The following is a 15,550-nucleotide window of genomic DNA, read 5'->3' as shown; positions in this document are numbered from 1 at the left end:
GCACACAAAAAACTCATGGAGGAAGTCTTTGTCAGAGCCAGGATACAAACCCAGATCTGATGACCAAACCAGTGCCTTAACCCCAAGACCATCCTTCTATTTTAGCTGGATTTAGGAAATAAGGCATTAATCAAACCTCACAACCATGTAGTTTTGGAGGTAAGGTTCATTTATGCCAATTTTACAAAAGTGGAAACTGCACAGAGAGAGACTGCATTTTCCATTGTTGCTAAGTAAACCAGTGGAAGAGTCAAGATGTGGAATCCAGGAGTTCCAATTTTTATTCCCCAACTCTGACCATTAGAGCAGGGGTTCTCAACCTCTTTCTTTCTGAGTCCCTCCTCCCCCAACATGCTATAAAAATTCCACAGCCCATCTGTGCCACAACAACTGTTTTTCTGCATATCCAGGGTCGGCGTTAGGTGGTAACAAGCAGGACAATTGCTCAGCGCCCCGTGCCACAGGCAGCCCTGTGAAGCTAAGATGCTCAGGCTTCAGCCCCAGGTGGTGGGGCTCGGGCTTTGGCTTTCTGCTGGCCCCACTCTTGCTTATTTTTGCAGACCCCAGAAACCTGCTCATGGCCCCCAGGGGGTTCTGGACTCCTGGCTGAGAACTGCTGCACTAGACCATAACTCTCTTTAATGTAAAATTCTCAAGTAGCTGGAAATTATTGTTTTCCTAGCAGTACACTGACATGCAGGTAACTTGCAGGTTTGAATTTAAAAAATAAACAAAGGAAAACAATTGTAAATGCAAAATAATACCCAAACACAATTAACTTTCAAAGAGAAGGGAAAGGGGGGGAATTAACTGGCAGATGTTTTACACAGTATAATTAACAGTTTATTTCAATGCTCTGTAAGATTAATTATGCTTCAAAACAGAAATTTAATGACAAATTACTAGTTTTTTTAAACCAAGGTCAATCTCCTACATTTCAAACAATCATCCTGTAGAGCAACAGGTTCATCTCTTCCATTTTGTTTTGTTATTGGCCATCAAAATGGTGCAGCTAATAGAGTATGAAACCAAGGTTTCAAAATGTCACACAGTCAAGACCTATGGTTCAGGAGTAATTTGGCTTCTTTCTCATTCGTCAGTGAAGCAGAAGGTAAGAACTTATGCTTAGCTGGCACTTGGTTGCAGACAGAAATGAAGGTGTACTTCTTGGTGGGTGACTGACGAGCAAATTTAGATGCTGCAGGGTTAATGCCTTGGGGAAGTTCTTGATTGCTGTTATTATTATGGGAATAATCAGAGCCTATAATCTTGTGAAAGTGAGAGAAATCTTAAGTTGTGTACTCTTCTGGACTGGCTGGCAAGGAAGGACTCATACTTAAAGATTTTAGAGCCCACAGGAAAAATGAAATAAAAACTGATTTTCAAATATTTGGGAGGGTCTGTTTGTCTACTGCAGTTTTGTTTTTAAATCTAAAAGAGCAGATTTTTTGTATTTCACCTGTCTTTCCTGATCTACACAGATCCAGCATCTTCACTGCTTTTACTGCTATTATTTTCGCTCTGCTTTCTATTGTGAATTTCATGACACAAAACTTACAACTAGCATCATAAGAACTGGAAGTGGATGCAAAAACAGAAACTGTACGAGCTGGAATCTGAAAGGCCTGACAGCTAGACAGGAGAACTAAACAGGGAATAAGGCAGAACCAAGGAGAGTGGAGAGAGGCAGTCAAAGCAAACAAGTTTTAAAAAACAAACCAGTGACTGTGTTATTGATTGGCAGCTGGGGAAAATTTTCTTTGTAGAAATATCTAAATTATACCATATGTGATAGTTATGAAATATTTTGGGTAATAATTACTCCAGCACAAAGACGATTTGCAGAATGGAGGTTGGTGGGTGAAGGAGCATTGTCCGTTACAAATTCTCACTTCCAGATTGAGTCCAGTTTTTAATCCCACCCAGAAATACATCTTCAGTCGTCTCTCCCTTTGACTACTGCAACTACCTTTTCCATGGCCTCTTCAAGTTCCAGGTTGCCAAACATATGGAGGATGCTGCTGCCCAATTCTCAAATGTCCAATAAATGCAAAATTAAGCCCATCTTTATAGAATTTCATTGCCCCATTATGTATTTCAGGATCCAATTGAAAATTGCCTTCCTGGACTTGATAACTTTAAAAAGATTTCTTCCAATCCACCTCACGGACATGCACTCTCTATTCCTCTTCTCATTCCTTCTGCTCACCTAGCCCCAACTTTCTCTCAGCTCCTAAACTCAACCTGTTGGGAAGGTTCCCCTGTCACATGAAATAAGCTTTTCTATATCTCACCAACTCCTGATCTTACTTCACATCCAGCTAAATCTCTCTTCTCCCTTGCCTCTAACTCTTAACGTCTCCCTGCTCTCATTTATTACTTAACTTAGCAATCATGTTATCTAACTATATGTAGGAAAGATATTACAGACATGAAAAGTATATATTGTATTATTTTATGATAATGCTCCATAAGATGATCCATTTCTTGAAATAAATAAGTGACTAAGTATATTTTAGTATTCTTAATATTAATAGACTGATATTCCTGCCTGGGGAGTATCAATGGATCTATGAAAATCTCTGAACACAACTATGCCAAGGGATCTCAATCCAAACTTTCTAAAACTTACTACTTCCTTAATGTACATCACAATTCCTTAAAAACTGCTTGCAAGAACAATGGCTTGAGATAAAGATACATGTCAGCCTTAACTTCAAACTTCCTGATTTTTATTTGTTTGTTCTTCAAACTTTAATCATATAATGATTCTTTAAAATATCCTGACTAAATTCCCAGCTTATTGAATGGTTAGCCTCTGTCCTTTGACCAGGAGGCTTTCAAATAGTACTGCAAATTACATAATAAAGAGAAGTTTAAAATGTAAGGCTAGAGAGAGCCATCTACAGTATAGAATGAGAAAGGAGGGTCTGTGAAACTTTAATTGATGGAAAAGTGCCACATAAATTTTAAAATATTTTGGGAATCTTCTGAGATTTAAAAGAAAAAGCTCTTACCGTTTCCTTTGGAATTTGTGACTGGCTTTGTTCTGCACTCTAAAGGAAGTAAAAAAAAGAAAATAAATAAGAACATGGCTATGTAAGACATTCACTGTCTATCTGCAGAGGAAAGGGTCTCAATTCTGGCATGTAGAAGAGATGGGGGAGTGTAGGGAGCTGGTTGTACTCTGCAATCAACAGCCACCCCACTCTGGCCCACAGTAAGAGTTGCATAGGAACATCTCTAACAAATCTTATACCAGACCTTGGAACATAGCCACATTCACATCCCCTATCAAGCCCCGTGCCCTCTATTTCTGCCAGGAATGATGAGGGTGTGGCAGTCAGCCCCAGCCCTGATCCCCCTCCTACCCTCCAGACTCCTCCGTCCCAGCCCGGAGCACCCTCCTGCACCCCCCACCCCCAACTCCTCACCCACAGCCCCACCCCAGAGCCCACACTCCCAGCCAGAGAACTCGGGGGCGTTCTCCGCTTGCTGAAATAAGGCTACTTTACATGGTACAAAACTGGACAATCTTGTGCAAACATCTTACAGAAATATCTGCTGTCAAAATGCCTTGTGCCTCTCTCAGTGGAGGTGTGGCTTTGAGTTTGGCTGTGGTTGGGAGAGGCAAGTGCTCATGCTCAGCCACTCTGGACCCCTTCCGCTACCACCCGCCTTTCCTTAAGCCTGAGTGTGCACATGCGTACGGGCTTAGGGGGAAAAACATTCTTCCCCATAGGCCAGTTTGGAGATGTTTTGGGGGGACCGATTGGCTCTTACAGGCTTGGGCCCAGGCCCATCCAGGTACCCAGTGACCATCTTGCCACTACTGCTGCCCAGCCCTCCCTCCCTCTCTCTAGCTGAGGTATTGCTGAGCTGTGTTTCTAGGATGCTGTGGGTCTAGCCAAATGCCTTATTTGGGGGATTTTTTCTCTTTAGTCCAAAATGGCAAGATGGCTAGGGGTAGTTTATTTGGATTTTCTGGCTTCCTTGCAGCATCCTGGATGCTCAGTTTTCTGGCCAAAAGGACTGGGAATAAGAACTGAAATTTCATGTTAGGAAGTTGTATGTGAACATCTAGTGAGCCACAACTTGCAGCCAGTGTTCAAATGAGGATAAAAGACTGAAAGGGCCACCTCTCAGAGATAAACATAAGTAAGGGATCCAGATATGGCAGGTGGAACTACTACCTCACAGGGCAAAGGAGAGATCTTAAATCTGTATCTAACTGCCTCCACCTTGGCTGAAACCGGGGTCTGAACTTGGGTCCTCTAGAGCTTGCATTAAAGAGCTACATTCTCAAAACTGTAACATAATTTGCCTCCTCTGTGGACTGGGCACAAAGTGGTACCTCTTAGAGGCATCGTCATTCTCCTCACAGGAAGAGCAAGAGGATTTAGAGGAAGTCTGTGTCTATTGGCTAAGCTGAAGAGGACTAACCCAGATTAACTGGCTATATGGCATGACACCATTTAACAACACAGTGGACCCAAGAAAATGCCTGGCATTTTGGGGAAGGCTGTGATAGTCCCACCACTATCATCAGTTAAAATAAATAAAGTTGCAGCCTGACACTTGGAATTCCTTCCCTGCATTTGTGTTTTATTTGCCTGAGCATTCTGATCAAATAAGTGCAGGTTTCAATGCTGCTCGTGCTGAATGATTATTCTCTCGTGTGCACATATGACAACACAAACTGTACAGATTTTACAGTAAACCAAGACATTCCCTTAATTACCTATGTATAAATAATACTGTGCACTTCCATAGTTCCTCCCAGCCAACAATCTCAACATGCTCTAAAGACATCAAGCTTCACGACTCTCCTGTGATGTAGATAAGTTTTGTACTGAGGCTAAATGACTTGTCAAAAGTCATACAGAAAGCAGAAACCACAACTTCTGACTCCCCAAATCAAATCTAAAGAACTCTTTATTGGCATGACAAGCCATTCAAGTGTAGCCAAAATGGAAATAGCTGTAATACTGAGTTTCTGTCAACAGTCAACTCCCAGTCCAGTGCTTTATGCACAAGACCATATCAAGTAAATGTTCATGGAGTACTTACAGTCATGAAAAACTCCGTTTACATATTGCTCATTAAATGTACTTACAATATTATTTGTAAGAAATAATTAAGCAATGTGGAAAAGATGGAGGGAAAGTGGGGAGGACACAGAGGACAAAGTATTACAATTGGACCATATGTAAAAAATTACATTTATCGTTAAAGGCAAACAGACAAAGTTTTAGAATTTTTTTCCATATAAAACTTCTATATGTGAACTTTTTATAAAAGTCAATAAGATGAATTGTTTTCAAACAAATTGCCTTCATTTCTTCCTAGTAGATGGAAGAGCACCGCTTCAAAACAAGTTTCAGCAGCTCCCCCACTAGTTTTCTACTCCTGCTCTTCATTATGCTCTATGACAGCAGCCAGCCGAGCAGAGCTAGAACTTGCTCATGTCAGGGTGTAAATGAACAAATCTTTATGCAATCAGGGTTCATGATGCATTCTGGGTTAGAATCTCAGCTAGTGTATTTTGCTGTAGTGCCATTGGAGTTAGAGCAATTTACACCAGCTTATGATCTGGACCTCTGATTATGTAGGTAAGTAAAGACTTCTCCATCTACCACCTGCCATGACTATGCTGCTATACTGACTTCTGTCAAAATAGCACAGAGAGTGGCATCAGCACAGCAGCAGCAGGGAGGCTGTTGAGGCTCAACTCATTTAAAGGAGCTGATTCACTTCGTGATGTCAAAAGATATGCAATAAAACTAAAATTAAACTGAGGAAATATCAAGGTTAACATGTACTTCTAGGCTATTCTATATACAAGAACGTTAAATCTTTACAGGATTTTATATGCATTACTATTCATTATGTTATTACAACATTAAGGTTAATATAGAAATAATATATACAAAATTAAGGTATATTCTTGTTTCTAAGAGTTTATTTACAAAACACACAAAAGTATTTTCATTCACCTTTACTGTAAATTACCACCAATATTGTGAAAATTACATCACAGAAGCTTGTAAACCGATTGCTTTCACTGTTCCAGTCATTCAGAGGCATGTGATGCGATTTCCATACTATTCATTGATTCAGTCTTTAAAGGAAAGACATATCACCCCATGACATATCAGTACTTGAAGTCACATTCCAGAAGAATTAGGCTAACAAATTTAGCTCATCTGCAGCCTTCTCAGCCACTAGTTTTTTAGGGTTAAATGTTGTTTTGAAAGATAAAAGACAGAGCAAGGACTGATATTAAATGCTTTAAAATGCTAAATAAAAATTCATTATTTCTGCACTCAAGATATTAAAAATCCTGTAGAAATGAAACAATTTGTTCATCACACCAAAAAACACAGCAGTCGCTCTTATTCTGTCTGTTTATGAGAATGCATCAAAACAATTTATTTTACAGCTATATATTTATAACCACAGCACTTTAATTGAATATAGAACATAATATGGTTTATATTCATAGTCTTCCTTTTTATAATAAAAGTTATCATGGATAATAATCAGCAAAATATGTGTATACACTTTGCAAGTTGAACAGGTGCAACAAACCATGATTGTTTCATTTCACTCAAATTATTCAGAATACATTCTGTGAATTACCCTGCTAAATTAATAACAGTGAGGGTCCATACCACATAGGGGATGCTTTATATTAAAATAACAGCCTTTTTTCCTTCTAAATTCCTCTTTTGGTACTATAGCATTCATATACCCCATTCTGGCTTACTTTTAAGTGCTCAGAAATTTTTTTGATCAAGTGGTAGGACAAATAACAAGTTTTCAAACACAGACTCATGAGTGTGAAAGGTATGAAACAATCCACTTGTCTCATGTTGGTGTGGGAGAGGTCTAGGTTGGATATTAGGAAACGCTATTTCACTAGGATGGTGGTGAAGCACTGGAATGGGTTACCTAGGGATGGAATCTCCATCCTTAGAGGTTTTTAAGGCTCAGCTTGACAAAGCCTTGGCTGGGATGATTTAGTTGGTGTTGGTCCTCCTTTGAGCAGGGGGTCGGACTAGATGACCTCCTTAGGTCTCTTCCAACCCTAATCTTCTATGATTCCATGTATTCAAGTAAAGTCCATGCAATAGTTTTGTTTGTAATAAGCATTTCCTGTCCCCCAAAACACCATCATAATCATATTTTAAAACTCTCATTCACATATTCTAGTGAATACACAATTCCAAGACCAGAGCTAAAAAAAAAAAATAAAAAATGTTCATATAAAATTAACATGACCAGAGAATAACAAAAACTGATTTTCTTGTCTTTATTTCTGGTCACACACATTTACCAGCAGGTATCAGGACCAGACCATTTGTTCAAATTAATCTAAAATCTCCTAGATGCTCTCTGTTTTACGCACCAGTTCCCTTGGATGGAATGTTTCTTCCTGACGGAAAATCAAAAGGCTCACAGTCCCTCCCATCTTAGTGCTTCTCAGTAGGGAGACAGCTTCCTCTTGGGTTTTGCCGGTTAAATCAACTCCATTTACCTGTGACAAATAAAACACACACAACTGCTAAGACTCCAGCATTAGAAAATATTACTGTACCCATCACACAGAGTTTGGCCTCCAAGTGAATTGTGCTGTTACAAATCTAGAAGGAACTGACAATGATTCTGCATTAGCTCCTATTCAAATCAATGGGAGTTTCTATAATGGTATCAGTAGGAGCAAGAAATCAATAGGAAAATTTGTTGTTCCGATCTTACATTTCTAATGATGATTTCTAGCAGTCAAGAGAAAGAGATGACCATGAAAGGTGTCACACTGACAGCTCTGAAGACCTCAGGCATCTTTATGCTCCAGAACAAAGCGTGCGTGGCAGAACTGGAACTGTCCCCTGTGATGGTTCTCGGGGTGCCCAGGATTGTGAGTCACCTTGTTACCCCCAGAGAGAGGGAGACTTGCTTGTACTTAATTGTGGGTCAGCTCCATCATACCTACAAGCCTGTTATCCACCCAAACGAGCTCCTCTGGGCTCTGCCAGCCCTTATTTTGTCTTGCAGGTTAACAATATGTGCACCCCAATCCCAGAGCCCCATTGAAGTGCTCCCCTGCAGTGTTCAAACCCTTACCCATGAAACACTCAGATACGCTGCCTCAGGGGAAAAGTATACACAACAGCTTGAATGATTCAGTTCAGGATCAGCTCTTTTACAATACCACAGCACTGAGATGCATATATAGTGAAACCAATCATAAGTTTATTATCAAAGATCAAGAGATCATGAGCAAGAATAATGGAAACAGAAGGGTTACATATAAAACAAAATATAAAAAAAAACCCACAAGCTTAATATGAGTCAACAGTGTGATACTGTTGCAAAAAAAGCAAACGTGATTCTGGGATGCATTAACAGGTGTGTTGTAAACAAGACACGAGAAGTCATTCTTCCGCTTTACTCTGCGCTGGTTAGGCCTCAACTGGAGTATTGTGTCCAGTTCTGGGCACCGCATTTCAAGAAAGATGTGGAGAAATTGGAGAGGGTCCAGAGAAGAGCAACAAGAATGATTAAAGGTCTTGAGAACATGACCTATGAAGGAAGGCTGAAGGAATTGGGTTTGTTTAGTTTGGAAAAGAGAAGACTGAGAGGGGACATGATAGCAGTTTTCAGGTATCTAAAAGGGTGTCAGCAGGAGGAGGGAGAAAACTTGTTCACCTCCAATGATAGAACAAGAAGCAATGGGCTTAAACTGCAGAAAGGGAGATTTAGGTTGGACATTAGGACAAAGTTCCTAACTGTCAGGGTAGTTAAACACTGGAATAGATTGCCTAGGGAAGTTGTGGAATCCCCATCCCTGGAGATATTTAAGAGTAGGTTGTGATCCTGTTTTCATGGATGTAATCGCATTGCTCGATTACTTCCTAGGTGCAGGATAAAGGGGTGCCCCTTCCTTCCTTGCCTTCCCCTTATATTTCCAATGTTGCCAACTCTCATGATTTTGTCTTGAGTCTCATGATAATTGTTTCCGTGAAGGCCCAAGTCCTGGAGTCAAGTGGATATGTGATCATTTCAGTCTTCGTTCTTAAAAATAAAAAGTTTCTAGCTCTCATGCCTGTGGAGAAAGCTTCAAAATGTGACTCCAGTGCACCTTCAAGTCTCAAAAAGCAGAAGGCAAATAAAAAGAATACCAGATCTATTATTTTAACATAATCTTGTGATTATTAGTGAGCCTGACTCATGATTTTTCAACATTTGGGGTTGGTAATACTGTTTTATTGTTCACCTTTCAGAGTCAGGACAACTCCCCTCCCCACCCCCATAATTAATTTTTCAGTCTGCTGCCTTCCTGCTGCCTTCACATCCTCCCGCTGACTTTGCATGTGTTATTGTGTTAACTTATAATGCTTAATTTACACGTAGACCAACAGAGACAGGTGAATAAACATCCTTTGCGGGGCAGAAACCTGTTTGCTCACCCTGCCTTGATTTGGATTTCAGAAACATATTTTTAGCACAGATAGAAAACTTCTTACATATAAAAGCAGCAAAGAATCTTGTGGGACCTTATAGACTAACAGTTGGATAGATTGATGGTATTGCTAGGTGGGTTCCATACAAACTTCCATACAAACGGACTTCACTAAAATAAGACAGGATATCTACATTATTCACTTCACCTCTCTACAAAGGAAAAAGGACTGTAAGCTGTCTAAACTCCTACCTGCCTCATGGGGCCACAACCGTGGTACCCCCAACCTACCCAGCAATATCATCAATCTATCCAACTACACACTCAGCCCAGAAGAAAAGTCTGTACTATCTCGGGGACTCTCTTTCTGCCCTGCCACCCCCACCAACATGATACAGTTCTGCGGCGATCTGGAAGCCTACTTTTGCTGTCTCCAACTCAAAGAATACTTTCAGGACAAAACTGAACAGCGCACTTATACACAGGTACCCTCCCACCAACAGCATAAGAAGAAGAACTCCACATGGACTCCTCCTGAAGGTGGAAATGACAGTCTGGACCTCTACACTGAATGCTTCCGCTGACGTGCACAGGCAGAAATTGTGGAAAAACAACATCGCTTGCCTCATAACATAAGTCGTGCAGAACACAATGCCATCCACAGCCTCAGAAACCACCCAGACATTATCATCAAAGAGGTTGATAAAGGAGGTGCTGTTGTCATCATGAACAGGGATGACTACCAAAAGGAGGCCTCCAGACAACTCTCCAACACCAAAATCTACAGGCCACTTCTCTCAGATCCCACTGAGGAATACACTAAGAAACTGCAACATCTACTCAGGACACTCCCTACACTAACACTGGAACAAATCAACACCCTTAGAGCACCAACCAGGGTTATTCTATTTACTACCCACGAACCACAAACCCGGAAATCCTGGACGCCCCATCATCTCAGGCATGGGCACTCTCACTGAAGGACTGTCTGGATATGTGGACTCTCTACTCAGACCCTATGCCACCAGCACTCCCAGCTATCTCCGTGACACTACTGATTTCCTGAGAAAACTACAAGGCATTGGTGACCATCCAGAAAACACCATCCTAGCCACCATGGATGTAGAGGCTCTCTACACGAACATCCCATACACAGATGGAATACAAGCAGTCAGGAACAGTATCCCTAATGATGCCACAGCACAACTGGCTGCTGAGCTCTGTGCCTTTATCCTCACACACAACTTTTTCAAATTTGATGACAATATATATCTCCAGATCAGTGGCACCGCTATGGGCACCCGCATGGCCCCACAATATGCCAATATTTTTATGGCCGACCTGGAACAACGCTTCCTCAGCTCTCATCTACTCACGCCCTTTTTCTCTACCTATGCTACATTGATGACATCTTCATTATCTGGACCCATGGGAAGGAGACTCTGGAAAAATTCCACCACAATTTCAACAGCTTCCACCCCACTATTAACCTCAGCCTGGACCAATCTACACGGGAGGTCCACTTCCTAGACACCAAGGTGCAAATAAGTGATGGTCACATTAACACCACTCTATACCGAAAAACTACCGACCGCTATGCCTCCAGCTTCCATCCCGGGCACATCACACGATCCATTGTTTACAGCCAAGCACTGAGGTACAACCGCATCTGCTCTAACCCCTCAGACAGAGACTAACACGTACAAAATTTCCACCAAGCATTCTCAAAACTACAATACCCACATGAGGAAATAAGGAAACAGATCAACAGAGCCAGACATGTACCCAGAAGCCTCCTACTGCAAGACAAACGCAAGAAAGAAACCAACAGGACTCCACTGGCCATCACATACAGTCCCCAGCTAAAACCTCTCCAACGCATCATCAGGGATCTACAACCCATCCTGGACAATGATCTCACACTTTCACAGGCCTTGCGTGGCAGGCCAGTCCTCGCTCACAGGCAACCTGCCAACCTGAAACATATTCTCACCAGTAACTGCACGCCACACCATAGTAACTCTAGCTCAGGAAACAATCCATGCAACAAACCTTGATGCCACCTCTGCCCACATATCTACACCAGCGACACCATCACAGGACCTAACCAGATCAGCCACACCATCACCGGTTCATTCACCTGCATGTCTACCAATGTAAAATACGCCACCATATGCCAGCAATGCCCCTCTGCTATGTACATCAGCCAAACTGGACAGTTGCTACGGAAAAGGATAAACGGACACAAATCAGATATTAGGAATGGCAATACACAAAAACCTGTAGGAGAACACTTCAATCTCCCTGGCCACACTATAGCAGCCATCCTGCAGCAAAAAAACTTCAGGACCAGACTTCAAAGAGAAACTGCTGAGCTTCAGTTCATCTGCAAATTTGACACCATCAGCTCAGGATTAAACAAAGACTGTGAATGGCTTGCCAACTATAAAACCAGTTTCTCCTCCCTTGGTTTTCACACCTCAACTGCTAGAACAGGGCCTCATCCTCCCTGATTGAACTAACCTCATTATCTCTAGCTTGCCTGCATATATATACCTGCCCCTGGAAATTTCCACTACATGCATCTGACGAAGTGGGTATTCACCCACGAAAGCTCATGCTCCAAAACGTCTATTAGTCTATAAGGTGCCACAGGATTCTTTGCTGCTTTTACAGATCCAGACTAACATGGTTACCCCTCTGATACTTCTCACATATAGCGTTGGTCCATACATTTCACAATGATATGAATGACCAGTGTGACCATGGCTTTCATTTACAACCTCACAGGATAGTCTTTGGTAAACCAGAATGCACATTTCAGGATCAAGATATTCTTGTAACCTCCCTGCCAGCTGGCACTAAGGGCTTTATGGTCACACCCCCACATACATGTTTTTCAGGGAGATTTTCAAAGGCACATGAAGGAGTTAGTAGCTTAACTCCCATCAAATTTAAATGGGAGCTGAACCTACCTGTCCCTTGTACCTTTGAAAACCTTTTTTTTTTTTTAAAAAAAAAAAACCTACTGCATAGCCAATAGAAACCCAAGCAAAATGCTGGCATGTTCACCTATTTTTTTCACCCAAATTATTAAGAATGTCACAATTATTATTTAAAGAACACTGCATTTTTAAAAAAATGCTTCAAACATCTGTTGCAAATGTGAATTTATGTGACATTTTGTTTAAACAGATAAATATTTGATAGCGACACCTACTATACATCAAAACAATCTTTTACTGGACAATGTATTGATGCAACATCTCAAGGAAACTTGGAGACCCAAACTTTTTCTTGTAATTAGCATTCCCTCCATAGACATGTAAGAGGCTGCACAATGGATACATATGAAACATGTTTTGAGACCAGAGTCTATCCCTTTAAAAAAGAGGGAAGAAACTACAAATAACATGCTATAGGGTGGAATGCAAAACCCTGTTGCTCTGGCATATTGACAGCCTTTGCTTCTTTCCTCTTCCCCTGATACTCTGCTCAATATCAGAGCAAGCTACCAAGTGAAATTGACAAGAGATATTGTTGGCTTCACTTTGCTCTGCTGCTCAGAAAAAAAAAAAAGATTAGAAAACTGAAATTTTAAAAATCTGGTCAGTTTCACTTTCTTAGGCTTTTCCATAGGTTGGTGGAGCAGCAAACTAAAGCCAATAAGAGGCCTTGTGAATTTTTATTTAGCTGCTGTGTTGGTATAAGGTGGTGAGTTACAGATTGAGAAAAGACTAAAGCAACAAGAGGGTGAAACCATGACTTTGGGGGGAGCCCTGGGAAGGACGAAAGAAATAGGTAGAGAGGGAAAAAACAGAAATGAAGGGAAGGTAGGAATGCTGTGAATCAGAAAAGGTCTTTGGTTCACCAGTGTCTTAAAAAAAAATATTATGTATATATGGCACTGTAACAGGGCTCCCTTCTCCACCCCTGGGACCATCACAAACAGGTGGGATACTTTCCACGTTTATAAGTGCCAGCATGTTAGTTATTAGGTCCCCTCCATTATCAGGTCATCAGTACAGCCCTGTGCAACGAAATATAAGTGAATATAAACATCCTCCTTAATCCATTTTCCAGGGACAGAGAGAGAAAGATCTGCTCATCCTGACGTCCTGAATCCCCCCTAGCCCAGTGGTCCCCAAACTGTGGGGCACGCCCTCCAGGGTGTGGGGGAACGTTCGGGGGGGATAGCAGGGCCTGGGCCAGCCCCCATATGAGGTGGGGAGACAGCGCCACCCATACCCGCTCTGCCCCAACTCTGCTTCAGTCCAGGCTTTCAGCTCCATTCCCAGCTGCGGCTCCTCTCCCAGCTCCAGCCTCAGCTCCTGCCCCAACCATGGCCCCTCTCCTGGCTTAGGCGCTGAACCCTGGCTGTGGGAGGGGGAAGGATGGACAGGGGTAAGTGGGGCACGAGGTAAAAAGTTTGAGTACCATTGCCCTAATCCCTGCCAGCCTCCTCCCCTTGCATTTCCTGCCTCTCCTTTAACTGTTCCCATCTGATAGGTTGATTGTTTTCACTGGCTTGTCAACCTCCTGCCTAATTAAGCCACTGCACACCCATCTCTCAATTGAATCCATTCTAAGGGGGAATAGCTAGTGCCTTAGTGACTAGAATACAGGGTCAGCGCTAGACTCTTGGCACCTTGTCACATGCACTCAGCTGGAAAGACGATAAATGGTAAATGTAGCGATATCAAGTGCAGAAGTGACAAAAGAAATCTTAGAGGACAGAAGTGAAAGAGAATGAATAACTCATTTTGGAAGTGATAATTAATCTAAATAGAAGATATTAGGCCAAAATCCATCCCCCAATTTAAGTTAATGAAATGGAGTTACATCACCGACAAATTTGGACCAATATTTTAAAAGAAAACGTTGGCTCAAGCTGACTGTTTGACACCAGAACATCTTATTTAAGTTCAATATCGTAAGTGACAGAATGTGAATCTCCAGCTTGAGGCAATATGACACTACAACGATCTCATCTGCAGGAGCAGAGGGGATGGAGAGCAGGGAATTTTGAGGTAAACCGGAAAAGGTAACAGGTATTTGTTTTTATATGACTTTGCTATCAAACAACAAGTATATGCTTGATTTGCTCTCTCTATTTACTCTATTCTTCCTTATCTCCAATATCTGTGATGCTCTATATTGCTATTATTTTCTTAAAATCTTCTCTCTGGCCCTCCTGTTCCCTCAATTGTGTTTTTTCCTCTAATTTATTTGCATTTAAGGACCCATAAAAGAAAATCTTTGCCAGGCTTTAGAAGCCAGTGCCATCAATTACAGATGCAATCCTTTCCCCCCATGAAGGCCATATAAAACAAAAAGAAAAAAGCAACAAACAGACCATGAGTCTGCAAGACCATATTACAAAGCAAAAGCACCCAGCTTCTCAACACTGAACAAGATATTCAGCCTTAAAGTCTCCCCACCCTCCCAAAATGCCCATTAAAATAAGAAGAGCATTTCTCATTGTTTTCCCTTTGTTTCAACACCGTTTCAGTGTTGCAACACCTTGCCCAGCATTCAAAGACTAGTCGCACCTTTTAGTTGGAAAGAAGATAGTACATCTTATGATTCCAAAGCACCGGGAGACATATGCCCTTTGTTTCATCTACATCCTTAAAGGGATACTTATTTTGAACCAAAATTTGTGTCTTAAAAAATCGAGCTTTTATAAAAACCTAAAGATCAAAATATTCCTGATTTTATTCCCCTTCCAATAATTCTGTGAAAAAAATTCTTTGCCCAATACAGGAAAGTAGGCATTCCCCCTCCCCCCACCCCCGTCCTCTGAATCCATAGGGCATGCACCTAGCAGATCTAAGTGTGGGCACAGGCAGGGAATTAGTGGAGGTAAGGGACTGCCATTGACCAAGCTAGCAATGTATCTGGAGACAGTGGGAAGCCAATTAGAGAACTGGAATTCTGAGACTCAATTCCTCTCCGGTCTGCAGTTTACTCAGGGTAGATTGCACAATGACATTTTGCGCTTTATTAATTAACAACTACTGTCCTTCCATTCCACGATTTAAGAAAAATTCTAATGGAAGTAGGGTTTCTTCCTTTGAACAT

The 15,550-nt window shown here is 41.5% G+C and overlaps 1 protein-coding gene across 11 annotated transcripts in view; it reads right to left on the bottom strand.

The window, feature by feature from the left end:
- PARD3 (par-3 family cell polarity regulator) overlaps window positions 1-15,550 on the bottom strand; it is a 648,004-nt gene that overhangs the window by 241,928 nt on the left and 390,526 nt on the right. For all 11 annotated transcript variants that reach the window (XM_030550179.1, XM_030550184.1, XM_030550177.1 and 8 more), the window contains 2 exons: window positions 7,412-7,540; window positions 3,018-3,056 (listed from right to left, as the gene is read on the bottom strand). In XM_030550179.1, coding sequence (XP_030406039.1) covers window positions 3,018-3,056; window positions 7,412-7,540 — 168 coding nt within the window. The remainder of the gene's footprint in view (window positions 1-3,017; window positions 3,057-7,411; window positions 7,541-15,550) is intronic.

The sequence above is a fragment of the Gopherus evgoodei genome, chromosome 2, assembly GCF_007399415.2.
Source record: "Gopherus evgoodei ecotype Sinaloan lineage chromosome 2, rGopEvg1_v1.p, whole genome shotgun sequence".
Taxonomy (NCBI): domain Eukaryota; kingdom Metazoa; phylum Chordata; order Testudines; family Testudinidae; genus Gopherus; species Gopherus evgoodei.
Note: the sequence above shows the minus strand (reverse complement) of the source record. Positions and strands in the feature narration are given on the sequence as shown.